Source organism: Trichosurus vulpecula, chromosome 2 (genome assembly GCF_011100635.1).
Source record: "Trichosurus vulpecula isolate mTriVul1 chromosome 2, mTriVul1.pri, whole genome shotgun sequence".
In the NCBI taxonomy this organism is placed as follows: Eukaryota; Metazoa; Chordata; class Mammalia; order Diprotodontia; family Phalangeridae; genus Trichosurus; species Trichosurus vulpecula.
The window spans coordinates 459,048,713-459,065,988 of NC_050574.1; the positions used below are offsets into that span (position 1 = coordinate 459,048,713).

Here is a 17,276-nt window from a genome sequence, read left to right on the forward strand (position 1 = left end):
CTCCCAGAGAGCTGGGGGACTAATGAGGAAGAATACACCGGCAAAGTAGCTTAACTTAACTAATTCTTTTTTGTCACAACAAAGAACTTACTTGGTGGTAGGTGAAGTAATAACTGGAAATGAATAGTATAAAAACAAAAGATATAAGTATTTTTTTTTAAAGAAAGCTTACACAGAGACTCAACTAAGAAGTTATCCTAAAGCCATTTAAGACAAAACTGGATAGAGACCAGAAAAAAAAGAATAGTAGAAAAAAATCTGTAAAGATTTTTATAACAAACTTTTTAAAAAATCATCATAGACACTGATAACTGGAAATGAATAGTATAAAAACAAAAGATATAAGTATTTTTTTTTAAAGAAAGCTTACACAGAGACTCAACTAAGAAGTTATCCTAAAGCCATTTAAGACAAAACTGGATAGAGACCAGAAAAAAAAGAATAGTAGAAAAAAATCTGTAAAGATTTTTATAACAAACTTTTTAAAAAGTCATCATAGACACTGAAATCGTTTTATTTAGACTCTAACAGCTCTAGATATGCTGCTAGGAGAAAAAAAAAAGCCACTGAACCAGATGCAGCATACATATACAGCAAGAATAAATTGAAAGCAGAACAATTTTGAGGACAATTAGAAATCAATTCCCAAAATAAATGAAAAAACGGAAGACACCAAATGGTGGAACAAATCTGTGACCTAATCATTGCCCCCCAAAAGGGCAATAAAGAAAGGACGAATAGCTGCCAATTTGTTCATCTGCCTACCTTCTACACACGCAGAGGAAAGGTTCCTCTAGGGCTGTACGAGAAGGGAAAAGACAGGTTTTCTCAAACAATCTCCCACAGAAGTCCACCTCTTTTGACTCATACAAAGAACAACAATATAGAGAATACAAGATCTCAATATGCTTACGGTTTCTTGACTGTAAAATATCATTTGACTCAGTAGCAGAAAACTCTACCTTGTAAACAGCTGGTTCTATTCCAACAAATTGTCTTCAATGCACATATCAATATCATAAAATATTACTTGAAAGACGTAACAATAGTAATTACCTTATTAAAGACCTACTTATCGGGAAGTGAGGAACAAAACAGGTAGATAAATGCTTGCCACCACTGACATAGAAGAGGTCCAAGGTTGAGTTCCAATTAAAGAGTGAGGTTCTCTAGAAGCTATTGTTTGTGAATGACCTCTTCCTGATTTCACTGAGCCCTAGAACATTGCAGAGACCCCTAAATAAGGTCCATAATCACTGGAAAGAGTTTTTTGTTTGAAGATGCATACTGGAAAAAAGACAAGGGGATCAAGAATCCTATTCTCTAGACTGAGATATTCAGGTGATTGGACAACCTATATAGTTTATCAGTCAGTATACATATCTGGGAGAGATGATGTACACAGACAATAAACAAAGTCGAAAACTGAACATGGAAAGGAAAGCAGGCTGGATACCCTTTGGGAAATTTTCAAGTCCTTCTAATGTTCCTAAGTTTCTTCCAATAGCAAAGGCCCATCTTTTTAACACTTTTATTATTCCAAGATTGTTGTATGGATGTAAGCCATGGAATACCATAGTTTATGACAGAAGCTGAAGAGTAATAGAGAGGTGCATGAAGGGTATAAGCAGGCCACAACACATTACAAATGAGGACTTATGTAGAAGTAATTTGAAGAATGACAGAGAAATGTATGATTAAAAAAAAAGATAGTCTGGTCATATGAAGAGCAAGGAACAATCAATGGATAACTCCACTGGTATTCATACAATGCCAGGAGAACTCAAAAAAAAAAAAAAGACTCCAGTACATCATGGAGTCCTCCAAAGCTAAACTTATGAGAGGGCAGGGCAGTAGTTACACAGGACAGGCAGGCATGTATTGTTTGAGGTCAGCATTGCTGCACAAAATACCCAAGCTGATGAGATCACAGATTCATTGGATCAGTAGAATAAAAACAGGCACCAGCTTGAAAATAGGAAGTGCTTGAGGAATCAAATGGAGCAAAAAAGCCCATATGATATTTTTATTTGAGAAAATAAAATTTTTCTTCTTGCTTTCTAACACCTCTGATTAAGAGCTGAAGATGGTAGAAAGAAGCCAGGAAGTTGCCCAAGCTCTCCCCAGTTTCCCTTTGAAACAGTGTTAAAGCAAGCCTCTAAAAGAATACTGGAGTGACAGAATCCACAAAAAGACAGAGTGAAACAATTTTTCAGTCCAAGATAAAATAGAAGGACTTCAGGAAAAGTCTGTCTCACTGGAGTAAAAGAGGAATGGAGCCCAGCACAGGTGGTGGGCAAGCCAGTGGGAGGCTCTCAGCAACAGCACAGATCAGCAACCTCGGCCCCGCAGGCAATGGCCAACACGCCAGCTGTGAGGCCTCCAGCCCCAGCACAGCAGGCAATCTACTAGCACCAGAACCCAGGGCACGACAGGCACAACTAGGCCAGGCCATGCTAGGGCAGTGGGCAAGCTGCCAAAAAAGAGTCCTAACCATAGAAAACTACTATGGCGAAAGAGAAGATCAAAACACAAACTCAGAAGAGGACAACAATCCCTATCCATGAAGCCTCAGAGGGAAATATGAACTGGTCTCAAGCCCCAAAAGTCCTCTTGGAAGAGTTCAAAAAGGATTTTTAAAACCAAGTAAGAGAAGTAGAAGAAAAATTGGGAAAAGAAATGAGAGTTATGCCAGAGAATTATGAAAAAAGAGTCAACACCTTGGAAAAAGAAGCACAAAAACTAACTGAAGAGAACATAGAATATTTCGAAGAAAATAAAATTGATTTAGAACTGGTTATCCAAGATTATCCTCTCCCCTACCTCTATGAATATGTGGAAGCAACATCTAAAATATAAAAGCCATGTCTATTAGATCACATTAAGATGGTTTAAACCAAGTACACCTTATTAATTTATAATTTATCAAGTGATGAGTAACTATTTAGGGAATCCAAACAGTGATGCTATTAACCTTTAGGAGGACTTGTGCTACAGCCTTAACAAGAACATATCAGGAATATATCCCTTAGGTATAAAGCAAACGATAGGAAGAATAACGAAACTGTATTGCCATTTAAAAGTAGTCCTTTGGGGAGGAGATGAAAGGAATAGAAGCAATTCTCACTGAAGAAAATTTGGAGTTCATAATAAAGCTGGGTAGGAATAATAAAAATTAAAAAGCTAAAATTTGCATAGCACTTTAAGGTTTATAAGCAATTTATATTACTTTATATAAATTAACAATAATCTTGAGAGTTTAAGAGCATTTTAAAAAAATTATTAATGTATTTTGAAATCATGTTTATATATAAATATATACATTCACCTTCCCCTACTTAACAATTCTTTGAGAATAAAAAAGGAAGAGGGGGAAAAACAAGTCAATAAAACCAACCAATGTACCAACCATATTTACAGTAATGTGCAATATGCTATAGCCACAGCACCCTACCTTTAAAAAGAGTATAGAAACATTTTTTCAACTCTTCTCAGGGGAAAGCTTGATTATTATAAATATGCAGCTCCTAATTCTGCTTTTTGTTCTTTACATTTATACTGTTACAGTCAATGTACATACTGATTTCCTGGCTCTGCTTCATTTTGTACCAGTTCATATAATTCTTCTAATGCTTCTGAATTTGTTTGTCTTTTTTTTAACAGAATATTATATTACACTTGTGCAGTATATATATTTTTGCCCTTCCCCAATACCTGGATATCTACTTTGCTTTGCTAAAACAAAAACACTGTTATGACCACGCTGGTGTATATGGGAACTTTCTGTTTGACTTCTTCAGGGTATATACCTAGTGGTAGGAGTTTCTGGGTCAAAGGGCATGGACATTTTAGTCACTAAAAGGCATAATTCCAAATTTCTTTCCAGAATGGCTGAATTCTCAGACATACATATATACACACCTATGTATATACACACAGGGAATCCACAGCCATACATACACACACACGAATATATGTATGTACGTAAATGTGTATGTGTACATGTATGTATGTATATGCGTGTGTGTGTGAGTGGCATATTAGTATGAAGTATGTACTTTTGATAATTCAGGAGAAAAGGGTTAAATTAACTCCAATGATGACATAAGTCCCCTAAAATAATACAAAGAACATCCTAAAAGTTGTCACTTACTCAAGAGTGGATTATAGGGGAGGCTGAGGAAAGCAATATTTTATACACATAGGCAAAATGCAGGTTATAGCTGATCAGTGATCAAGTCCATTGATAGGTCTTAACAAGCAAGTATTGGCAGGCAACCACATGGCTCATTACTGGGAAGTCCAGTGCACATCAGCAGGCATATGTGAGTGTAATGACTTGTTTACAATATGATGCTATATGGTTACATGATGCAATATTGTATCATCAAAATCTGAATGCAGGAAAAAAACACAAATTTACAAAATAAATTATTAAATTTAAAAAAATATATCATTTAAAAATATTTTTGATATTTTTTTTGAAATGATGCAAATTTCCCTCAAAAAAGTTAAGGAGTTAAAGAAAGTAGATTTCGGGGTTAGGGGGCAGGGCTGAATAATTTTTTTTTTTGAAAAGGCGGCAGTAGGCCAAATAAGTTTGGGAACCTCTGTGCTAACTTTTCAAAGAATTTCTCTACTTTATCCTCTTAACAGTTGATGCAAGTTGTAGTGATTTTCATGTTATAATATGAAAGCAAAAGGGAAAATTCCCCCTGAAATCACTTTCATACAACAAACATTTACTAAAAACTTAATGCACGCAAAGTACCACCCCAGACACTGAAGAAGAGAAAAATTTCAATGTGACTGAGGATCTGTCTAAGATAAAATAAACAATGAATACAATTTTTTTTAAAATTATACATTGTATATGAGATCTGAAAAGGAAAGTATTTATCTATAGGAAACACTGGAGAGGATTTATGAAGCAACTATTATTTGAGATGAATTTTAAATTTAGGTAGGAATTCTAAATGTAAAGAAGAGGAAAGAACATTTTCAAGTGTAGGAACAGCATGAGGAAAAATATCCAGCAGTTTGGATGGAGTGGAGAGTGGATGAATAGAGCAATATTAAAAGAAGATGAAGGTCTTTGGTGTCTATTTGTATTATTAATCTATTTCACAAGTCTGCCATGGCCAGAAAATTCATTATTTACCAGTGAAATACCCCAAGGATTCCCTCATAGATTTGGATTCTACTAATCTGGAACATGTGAATTTGAGAACAGAGCTAAAATTACCTCTACAGTGTCCTATGAAAATAAGATTATACAAATGAATAGCATCATCCACCTCTAATCCTTCCTACAGGATGCCATCAAAATAACTTTCGATAAACATGGTAAAATACTCGTCACAGACCTGATTTAAAATCCCCAATACTTCCCTATGGCTCACAGAAAACAGTCCAAACTCTTCAGCACAGTATTCACTTCTCTCCACAATCCAGTCCTACCATCCAACTCTCCAGTAATAATTCCCAGTATTGCTGAACACAAACCATAAAATCTAGATTGAAAGCATTCTTCACTTTTTGTTTTCTATATGCCAATAGCAAGGATCTACTAAAACTAGTCCTTTATCTCTCTTGGAATGTCTGTCCCTACATTTTCTCCACCTATCTAAATTTTACCCACCTTTCCACGTGAGTAAGTGCCACATCTCCTTAAGTCTTCCCAATGTCCATTTATCTCCAGCTCTAAATAACAACTCATATATAACAACCACAACTCCTTTCATTGTTAAGTAATAGTTTCAGATGGATATAGCTTGCTATCTACCCAAAAAAAGCCTCAAAAAAGAAAGGAATTGTTTCTTACTTTTTCAACAAATATCTTGAGTGCCTGGTATGTATGTAACACTGTTCTAGGTGCTCTAAAGAGAAGGATAATAAGAAAAGGACACTGCTCTCAAGTAGCTTATAAGACTTAATTTTTTTCCCTTCATTCCTATGACAACACTAAATACATGTTAAACAATAATTGAGCACATGAGAAAAAGAATGAAGCAGAATGTTTAAATTAGTTAAGAAACAAACAAGCACCTTAGAATTCACTACCATGTTAAACAGCAATAAATTACAATCATTCAGCAAGCACTTATTAAGCACCTACAAATGTGCCAAGCACTGTTCTAGGCACTGGGACAACATACGAAACAAAACCTACTCTCAACGACGCTGTATTCTAAGAGAGGAGACAACCAAGGTCACTTTACATAATAAATATAAATATAATAAATACAAAATAGTTAAATACAAAGACATTTAGGAGGAAAGTCACCAGCATTGGAGTCAGGAAAGGCTTCACATGAGCTTGTTCTTTGAAGAGAGGGATTCTGTAAGGCAGAGCATTCCAGGTAAAAGGCACAGCCAATGAAAGGCAAAGAGACAGGAGACTGGCCTTCATATGTAAAGGACAGAGAAAAAGTTGAGATTGGCTCAATTGATAACTACAGTAGAGAAAGTACTATATATAAAGGCTGGAAAGATGGGTTTGGGCCAGATTGTAAAAGGCTTTAAAAGTCGAAAAGAATATTTTATTTTTAATCTTGGAGATAAAAGAGATCTGCTGGCGTTTACTAAATAAGGGAGTGACACAATCAGATCCGTACTTAAGAAAAATCCAGTTGGCAGCAATGTGGAGAATAAGACTAAAATAGGGGGACACTTGAGATAGAGTAATTAGGAAGCCACTGCAATAATGAAGGTAACAGGTAATGAAGGCCTGAACTAAGGTGGTAGCTAAGTGAGTATTGAAAAGGAGACTGATACAAGATGTGCTGTGAAGGCAGAAATGTCAAGATCTGGCATCTGATTAGATAATCTAGGGCAAAGGGTAAGGAAGGGTGAATTAATGCTGAGGTTACAATCTTGGATGACTAGAAAAAATGGTGGTGCCTTCAAAGAAAGAGGGAAGTTTGAATAAGGGGGAAAAGTTAGAGAGCTCTGTTTTAGATATGTTTTGAGATCTCTCCAACTGGACATCCAGTCTGGATTGTCCAATAGGCAAAACAGTGATATTGGAAAGACAATGAGGGGAGAAATTAAGGTTGGATATACAGATCCATAAGTCATCTGCATAGAAATAATAATTAAATCCATGGGTGCTACCAGTGTCTGGGAGAAGAAACAGAGAAAAAAGATCCCAGGACAGTCTTAGAGAAATACCTGCAGTTAGGTGATGTGAAATGTATGATGAATTAGAAAAGGAAACTAAGAAGGAATAGTTAGCAAGTTATGTAAGAGACCTAAAAGAGAGTAATGTCATAAAAAGCCAGATAGAAGAAAATGTCTAAGGACAGAGTAGTTAATAATAAAAAATGTTTCAAATGGATCAAGGAGTTCAAGGACTGAGGAAAAACCATCAACATCTGGCAATTAAAAGATCAAAGGTAATTTGGCCAAGAGCAATTTCAGTTGAGCAATGAAGTTGGAAGCCAAAGTGCAACAAGGTTTAAGAATGAGTGAGAAGAAGGGAAGTGGAAGGAATGAGCACAAACAGCTTTTCCTTAGGAGTATGACTGAGAAAGGAAAGAGATATAAGATGACAGTATATAGGACAACCAGTGTGAAGGAACAGTTTTTTTAAAGATGGGAGATGTGAAAGTTTTTTTTTTTTAAACGATGGGCATGTCTGAAGATAGTAGGGGAAAAAAGAGTAGATAGAGGTTGAAGACTAGAGGGAATGAAGAATAACGCTGAAATCTACTAGAGAAAACAGGAAGCAATGAGATCAAGCACACATGTATAAAGGTTGTCCACTTCATTGTCAGACTTCATTAAAGGATAAGAGAAGGGGCCTTGAAATGAAGACAAAAAGGGGTAGCTTGCATCAAGTGGCCTCAATTTTCTCAGGAAAATAAGAAGCAATTGTCCTTACCTGTACAGTGTTAGCTTATAATTAGTAATCCAAACTAGTTAGGTTTGGTTGCACTTTTTTTTTCTTTAGAAAAAGAGACTAAAAATAAAAATCATGTTTGACTATACCATAAGCAAAAGGAAATCTTAATTTTTTTATATGATGTAATTTAACACAAAAAGTGATCATTAGCACTTAAATTGACTCCCAAAATAAGAGTGACAAATCCTAACAGCTTTTAAATTCTACCAAAGATTTACTAACAACAGGAAGAATGATTAGTAAATTCAAGGTAGGGTGCTGTTTATACTTCTGTGTTTTAAGCAAACCTTTGTTTTCAGACAAATAATGCCCTACACACATCTTGATTATAAATGTCATTTTAAAATAATGACTGGATTTGGATTTTTTAAAATAATGACTGAGCTTGGATTTTTTTTCTTATGAAATACAAGACTAAAATGATATATACTTATAGAAATGCAAAATTTCTTGAGGAGAGGGAAGGTCTTTCTTTCTCTCACTGTCTTTTTAACAGCATATCATCAATTGTACAAAACAAACGCTTAGAACCCTCTTACTGATAAACAAGGACTAACAAGGGCAGTAAGAGGCGTTAGCTTAAATAAATGCTGATTAGTCATGACCCCAAAAGTAAAAACAAGCCATTATTAAAGAATTTGCTAATATGCTTTTTCTGGAAATAGTGTATTTTCTAACTTTAATAATAGTAAATATATTAAATATTTGTAGTTTCTATTTCTGTTCTTATGTGTGACCAAAAATGTTCATGTTTCCCACTAAAAACTCAATCATTTAAAAACATTTCAGCATATACAAAACATGAAAAGAACAATGGATGAATGTGACCATCACCCCATGATTATTTTTTAAAACACACAGAGACAAACATACACGCATGTGCATGCAAACACACACATACATGTGCACGCACACACAATTACTTACAGTCGGGATGGCCGTGGTACAGCTAACTCTTCTAAGCCGTCTCTGCATAAGATCATGCTCCATACCATTAACTTCAGCCTTCAGCCGCTCTAGTTCTTCTTCCTCAAGTTTCAATTGCTTTGCTAACCTCTCCATCCTTGCTCGCTGATGTAATAGCAAGGCTATAGCATTACAAAGTCATTGTAAAGATTAACATTGAAAAACTGATCATTTCTTGATAATTTCTGTACAATACTAAAATATAAAGTTCAATGGCAACTCTATTTTCTTATTTCCAATTCTTCCCTAACTCTACGGTCGCTGCCATTTGTAATTCTCTCTTGAAAGGGCTAGCAAAATAATCACATGCATATCAGAGTGAGACTCTATTCTGAACATCAGAACATACAGAATACTTTAAAGTTTTTCTAAAATTATCTCTATTTCTATACTTAGGTATATTTCAACTATGACTAATATCAGACATAAAAAATAACAGAAATTACCTTTCTAAAAATTGGTGAAATTTTGGTTCCTTATGGTATCTTTAAGTTAAAACATCTCGGCACAATCTGAGCTGATTTATATATCCCACTTACTTCAGAGGATCAGGTGCCACGATTTTACCTAAACCCTTTCTTTCGCCATTTCCACTTCTGCTCTTACATTTATTATTCATCACTTTTTAAAATTATCTATACTTCATACCTGTTTCTTCAAAGTACTTTCTCCAAATGTCTAACATATTTCTGCGTACTCTGTTACTCTTTGTATCTCGTTTATATTTTTCCTTAGTAGCTTTCATAAAATTATTTTTCCAATGCTGAAAACGTTCTTTATCCAGCCTGAAGCTGACACATATCCAGTATAGTTAGCATTAACAGAATCTTGAAAATAAAACTTCTCACGTTGAAAATATTTAACATAAAGGAATATTATTTGCTCTGTAAACCAGAGGAAAAATCATGATAAAGACTGAATTTCATGTAGATTAGAAAAATTTACCTTGAGTATAGGCATAATCATCAGATCCAGAACTACAACTTCTCTGATACTTATGGCTTCCTTTTTCTCCTCCCAGTGCTGGTATCAATGAAATGGGCTGAATAGGTTCTGGTGCTCCAGAACGCTCTTCTTGGTCCACTAAATTTAAAAGATTTTCAGTTGTTGCTCGGCCTACTGTAATTTTGAAAACTGTCGTTGGGTTTGGCATTACCCGAGGAGATGGCGTAGGAGCACACGAAGGTCCAGTTGGTTGTGTATATGTAATATATACTGGATTAACACTAAATGGAGGTTTGGGTTGACTAGACATTCCTCTTGAAGGAGAACTTGACGGTGGAGTAGTGGCTGTATACAATGGGTGTTGGTTCCGCTGAGATGGCTGATTACTTATTGGTGAAGGACTTCTATTAATTGCTGTCCCAGGTCTTTGTGGGGGCTCAACTGTAATTTCTATCTTCTTCATGGAGCCTTTGGATAAGCTAGATGTACTGTAAGGGAGATAGGACACCGAATGGCCTCCCTGCTTCGGATAGCTTGGAGGAGCTTGATACAGATGGGGTGGAGTAGTTGAAGGACTAGGTGGCATAAAGATGTGTGAGCTCTGGTGGCCCAGCTGAGGAGGCTGCACTTGATGCTGAGGAGAACCAAAAGGTGAAGGGCACTGAGAAGGAGGTGGCGATCGATAAGCGGCTTGAGGGATCTGTGACTGTTTGGGAGAATACTGAGAAGGCTGGTAGTTTTGCTGATGTGGATAAACAGGTAAAGGACGTGGATTATAATGTGGTATGGGGCCCTGTGGTGAGGACTGCCAGGGGGTGCTCTGAGGAGTCTGTCTTCCTGATGAACTTTGAGATGTTTGCCTAATATATATTGAACCAGGAGGCCCATAGAGATTGCTTGGAATTTGTGGAAGAATTTGTAAAGCTCTGGGAACAGTCTGTCCAGAGGGGAGGTTTTGTGATACTGTAACAGTAATTGGATTTGTACTATAACGAGGTATGTGCATGTATGAGGGAGGTGGCTGTGGTGGTGGTGAAGGCCCTTGCATAGCAGATGGATTCATTCCTGTTGGCATGGAAGACGGCTGCTGAGGTGGCTGTGGAGGAGGAGTAGCTGCATTTCTATTCTGTTCATTCATAAAAAATGGGTTGTAGTTAGGAGAAGCAGCCACGACAGCTGGAGCCGAGTGTGGTTCCTGAACTAAACAGATCAGTTGTTTACCTGGTGTGTGCTGTGGATCAATATGACCATCACTTGAACTATGTACCAGTGTTCGACCACCATTAAGTTGAGCTCCATCACCTGTATGGTAGTTACTAGGGGGATGGACACCCAGATTAATGTGCAAAAAGCGATTTCTATTCATCCTGTTGTCATCTGGGCTCTGGTACTCCATATACAAATATTTGCTGCTTTCCTGTGAAAGGGCTCGACAGCAAGCTTCCAGGTTGTTGTTATTCTAAGAAGGAGGAAAACGTTAAGGTTATATAGGCACATTAATGAACTATAATACTATAAATAACATTAAGCACAAGCAAAGCTTAATGGAGTCATGATAAAATAATATTTTAGCTAATGGAAAACATCATAATTTTAAATGATAAGGAGGAAAAAAAAACGATTTTTACTATTTCACACCTGGTTCACATAATTTTTCTGGTCCTAAGAACTTAATAAAGGTTTGTTGGTTATTACTTTGAAAGGGTAGTTATATACATGCTCTAAGAATCTCCAATAAAATTTTCTTATAAGGTACATATGAAAGAAGATGTTGGCTAAAAGTACCGCATGTATAAGAAAGTTAGCAGGCCTCAGATCCCTGTCCCAAAAGTATAAGCACAACCACTTTCTCAGCAGTCTAGGCCAGAAACCATGCCCTGGAGGAATTTAAGCCTAGGGACTCCACTCTACTAATGACTGACTGTGTCTCCAAAAACACTACTTCAGGAAAGCCCCAGCCATTCTTCAAATTATTTCCTACCTCTCTTACCACAAAAGCCATTCTCTACTCAGGTACCCTATCCCCAAACCTGTCTTCCCCTCCAGTTCTGGAACCAGGATCAAATCAACTTTGCTTTGTCCTGGATAAGGTATGTACTATTCTCCTACTGCCCTGTAATCATCTGAACCAAAATGCCCCACCCGTAAAGGCCACTCCACTACGTATGTTGATTCCCCATTAGAAGGCAAATTTTTTGAAGGCAGGTACTTTCACTGCTTTTGTATTCACACTCCCACAATTTAACACTGTGCTCTGCACAATCAGCACTTGACAATTTTTTTAATATTTAAATTCATTCATTCATTAGACATCCTTTACAATTAAAAAAAAATCTAGAAAACGGTAGTTAACAACAGTGGATCCTACACCTTTGGCACAATAAATTTTACGGGCAAATGACATTAATTTGCAACAATTCAATTAATAGATTAGATCAGTTTTGCTAAAATTTGATAAAGCACTGATAAAACACCCACTCCAGTTTTTACCAGAATTGAAAACAATCCCAATGTGAATTTCCTAAACACTTAAAACATTTAAAATTCAAAATAGCATTTGCTTTTCTTTTCATCAGCTTTGCCATATACTTTCACCCATTTCTTAACAAGAGAAAATTAAGTTAAACAAGAAAACAACTTAAAATAAATTGTTTGAAGCAGGGGACATATTTTCCACTAGGTAAGGCCTGGCCCACAAAGTGATTTAGAATCAGAATTGGTTCCCATACTAAAATCCATACAGCCAACGACAACATCTTAAGAGATTTACACATGGACAGGCTTTCAAAATTATTAAATGGTTCAAATGGTCAGTTACGCCACTAAAAAAGGGTAGCAATCCTAAATGTTATAAAATTAGCAAAAATATTTAATCTAAGAAAGGTTTTCTTCTTTTTATATTAAACCAATGATTAAAGTGACCTTTTATATTAAGGTAATAAGTGACCTTTATTAAACATGAAAGAAAAATTTGGAAAGCAGGTACCCATTAAAATGAAAGAATGATGAATTGTCCTCTGCTTTTTATTAGTGTGTACACCATCAAGAATAAATTAAATGCCCTGAAATGTTGTTAATAACCCACAAATTTTTCTGTTTGCCTCAAAAGTTTATTTCTTATAATACACATTAAAAAAAATTTTTCTATTAATAGCTGGAAAAAAGATATTTTGCAAGAGAAAGGAGAGCTAGGGAAAAGCCATCCAGTGATCAAAGAAACACAGGGTAGTAAAACAAAAATTTCAACAACAGAAAGTAGACTTAACATTTTGTAGGTGAAAAGAATACCAAATGAGAAATTTCATTGATTTCTCTCGAATAGAATAAGAAGGAGAAAAGAAATGTGTCTTCCTTATAAATCTTTCAAAACATCAAGTAGGAGAATGAAAAATATAAAACTCTTTTTGAGACTTAAACCAACTGGGGAAAGAGATTTCTTTTGATGGTTTGAATGAAAAGTTTTCCACATCAATTTGTGTAAGGTGTTTTACAAATTAGGATTCAAATTCAAAATAATATTTACAAGTTGTATTTATAATTATCTCCACAACAAATCTCTACAGCAACAAAAGATAAACTTTGCAAATGTGAATACAGCAGAAAAGTGCGATAATAAGAGAAAAAAAGAAGCTAAACAAGAGTAAACAATGTCGTGTTCTGTATTAAAAATGTGTATGTGTGTGTGTGTGTGTATCTGTATGCATACATATACATACACACACAGGTAAAATCTGGAGGGATGAGTCTAATCTATCGTCAATAAAACCATACAAATGGACCATGCAAAGAGGAACTTTGGGAAAAACAGAAAGAAAAGAGGTAACAACCTGAATCTCAATTTCCTCATCTGTAAAAGGGGGACTATAAGAGTTGAAATACCTACTGAATAGTGTTGCTGAATTGAATTCAACAAGTATTTATTAAGTGCCTAAAAAACATGCAATGGACTTTATTAGGCACTGGAGATACAAAGAAACACAATCTGTCCTTAAGGAACTCGAATTATTTTACAGACCCTAACTAATATCCTATTATTAAGTTATTAGCCTAAAATGGTAAAGTATGTACAGAATCATTCAAGCATTTAAAAGAAAAAGCAATAAATAACTAATGAAAATGTGGCAAAAATATTTATCTCCCTCAAAACTGGGGAGGAATTGAAAGATGATTTTTAACAAGTGAAATGTGTGTTTGAATTATTAAAAATGCATTTTCAATTTCAAAATGTTTGAATAGAAGGATAATGCTATTCTTGAGTCTAATCCTTAACAAATGTATTGATAATTCTTAAAGAAAGCATAGGAGGAACCTATGCTACTAAGAAGAAAGGACTTTAAGCTGGGACAGGAGAGCTAAAAATTGATGAGACTGGGTGACAACAGTATAAAGATTAAATTAAGAAGTAAAATAGCTAAAGAGAGAAATTAGAATGAGTGGGTTTATAATGGAGGGACTTAGGAAATAATTCTCTTAAGAGAGCCAGACTATTCAACAGAAGTCAAAAGCAGAAAACTCAAATACAAAATGACCTTGCTTCTACAGAAACCAAAAGGGGACTAAAGTCCATGAATTCAAAAGCAGAGGGCTAAGACTCTCCCCAACCCTACCCCATCCCCCAAAATAGAGGCTATCTAAAAAAGGGTTCATGAACTAAAAGGGGGAGTAAAGACAAGGAGTTTCTGGGAGAGATGATTTAATATTTTAAAGTTGTACTGAATTAACAGAGTAATGTGACAATGTACTTAGGACTCAAATCAACTACATCTCTGAATTCTCTCACAGTGTAGGTAAAATTTAGTTTCTATATCTAAACCATCTATTAAACTGAAATGGACATAGTGGGTAAAGTGGTAGTGCTAGAAAAGACCAAGTAATTCAAGTCAAGCATTTCTTGTGTTTATGATGTGTAAGCTATCATGTGTGTAAATTATGTAAGGACTTCCTGTTTTAGAAATTCCCTCCACCAATGTAGATAAGCAAATTGTCTCTAACATATTCTTAAAGAGCTTCCTGGGGAACTAAGCGGTTACAGTATCTGCCCAGGATCACAGGGCCTAAATGCATCAGTCAGGAATTGTATCCTGACCAGCCTTCTATCCATCACATTTGACTTTCACAGGTCTGGAATAGTGTTCAAGGTATTATTCTGGGCATTGGGAATACAAAGAAAGAAATGAAAAGCCTTAAGTGGAGCAGGCATACTTGAACAGCATATTTGAAGAAGAAATCTTAAATCTTCCTATTTTTTTGCTCTTGGGTGGTGGTAACATAAAGTTTACTACAGATCTAATGAAAAGGGATAGTGAACCCATAGAGAAGAGCCTTCATTGTACTTGGGGACTAAAAAGAAATGGGGAAGTAACACCCATTTCATTATAAGGATATTTTCAATTTCTAAATATAACAAGACAAGTTAAATGGGCTTAATTTTAAGAAAGTGGAATTATATAAAGGTTATGAGATACTATAAAAAATAACATGGTAATGAAATATCTTAAACTTTTTTATAATAGGGTGAAAACAGGTTAATATTTAAAAGTATAAACAAGAAAATGCCATGCAGGCATTTAAAACAATATTGTTGCTCTAAGGATTTGGGGGCTGAAGTAGTTAAACTACCCAAAAAATAAAAAGGAGAAATCATTGAAGTCTTTCCTTTCATTTCATTTCCAATAATTTGTTAACCTCATGTTTCCAAGATTTTATTTTTTAACTCAAATGTAGACCACTCCTCAAACCGCAAATTCTAGGGAAAATCATGGTTTTACATTTCAATTTCATTACTCTACAATCTACCTGCAACATGCATTGTGATACCACACCCTCTGGAATCTCAGGGAAAAGTTGTCGGAGATCATGGAGTATCTGGACATCAAGCTGTGGACTGCTCTGCGCCATGCCAGGGCTGGTGGTGATCAAGTATTTGAGGAATGGATGTTAATTGGCTTTCCAGTAGAAATGATGTTCCAATATTTCAGTCATTTTCTATGGCAAGAAATAAAGTTATTGGTAATTTTTAAACTATACTTTTACTCTATTCACATGAACTCTCACAAACTATACAAAGAATTGTAAATACTATTTATGGAATGGCATACCCAATTCTATAGTTGGAAAATTCTGTACCAAAGCCAGCTTTGACTGTAATAAGCAATTATCATTTTTCTCAATTCCACATTTAAACATGGTGTGTAGATATTCACTCTCATTCTTATACTGAAAACTTCAGAAACAAAACATACAATAGGAAATTACTCCCAAGTGGCAATTAAATTTTTCTAGCTCTAAGTAACAGTCATTATGTGAAATTACTCTGATTTTTCCCTAGGGCTATTACATCATGTTTCTTAGGCAAAAATTATCATACTTTATTATCACACACCTCAGAAAATAAGATTTTAACAATATAATCACAACAGCAAAGATCTTGTATTTATCTTATGATTTCTATTAACAGTTATGTTGAAAGTCAAGTTGTACCAGCTTCTCTTCTGAAAGAAGGAAAGCTAATGCCTAAAGAAAGGAATATAGCAGATAAAAATTAAATTATACTTTCCTCTATAAGATGATGTAGATACTGGGGAACTACACTTAAAGACTTTATTTTTCCATTAATGATTATGCGTTAATACCAAATTAGTTGTATTTTCATATTCAATCCTCCTTGGGATCACTAGTCAATTTTCAAGACAGCTAAATTATGACATACAACCACTGGTCTTTCGATTACATTAAATGAGGACCAACTGTAAGAACTGAAGATACTTATCTTTGGGGAAAAAAATAACTAAAAGAAACATGAGAGCTGTTTTCAAGAATCTGAGTGGCAATCAAGTATGAAAAATTTATTAAAATCCTCCAAATTAAATCAATATATACTTTTAATAGTTCACGATGCCAGGGCAAAAGTGTGCATAAAGGAGGATGACAAAGGAGCTGGAAAGCATAGTTCGGGATTAAGAAAGGAGACTTTTTAGTCTAAAGACTTCATGCTTTCTTATCATGAACACTTGGGGAAGAGAGTTGGAAGGTGTCTGACATAGTGAGTGACAAATAGAATCACACACACAAAAGAAACTCATTAAATTTTAAGAAACAAGAAATTACTAGTTACAAATGTGAAAGTAATTTCCAAATCAACTGCCTATGAACAGTCAGAACAACTCACTAAAATAAAGATTAAAATCAATGTCAAATTTTAAAAATTAAGATGAGGAAACATCAAGTAATCAAAGCAATTTCAGCCGGTCTTCTTTAAAAAGCTGTTGACCGCTCCCCCCCTCCCAAAAAAAGGGAAATGGGTAAAAGAACGGATGTCAACACTGACTATTCAGAACTTCTTAAGAAAATTAACTAATGTAATACATTGCCACAATTAGGAGACTAAAAGCCTAGAAACTGCCTCAAAAGGCAAAATTTAATCTGCATCTGAAGCACGTGTCAGAGACCGATGACTAAA

General features: G+C 35.2%; 1 protein-coding gene across 3 annotated transcripts in view; it reads right to left on the minus strand.

Annotated features, from left to right (window-relative positions):
- The window catches only part of TAB3 (TGF-beta activated kinase 1 (MAP3K7) binding protein 3), a 90,865-nt gene that overhangs the window by 31,918 nt on the left and 41,671 nt on the right, over positions 1–17,276 (minus strand). For 2 of the 3 annotated variants that reach the window (XM_036744551.1, XM_036744553.1), the window contains exons 2-4: positions 15,614–15,802; positions 9,818–11,276; positions 8,834–8,994 (exon numbers count right to left, since the gene is read on the minus strand). In XM_036744551.1, the coding sequence (XP_036600446.1) occupies positions 8,834–8,994; positions 9,818–11,276; positions 15,614–15,715 (1,722 nt within the window). In that variant the 5' untranslated portion in view covers positions 15,716–15,802. Of the gene's footprint in view, positions 1–8,833; positions 8,995–9,817; positions 11,277–15,613; positions 15,803–15,915; positions 15,942–17,276 lie in introns of those variants that run through there. The other variant, XM_036744552.1, reaches the window with a different exon arrangement.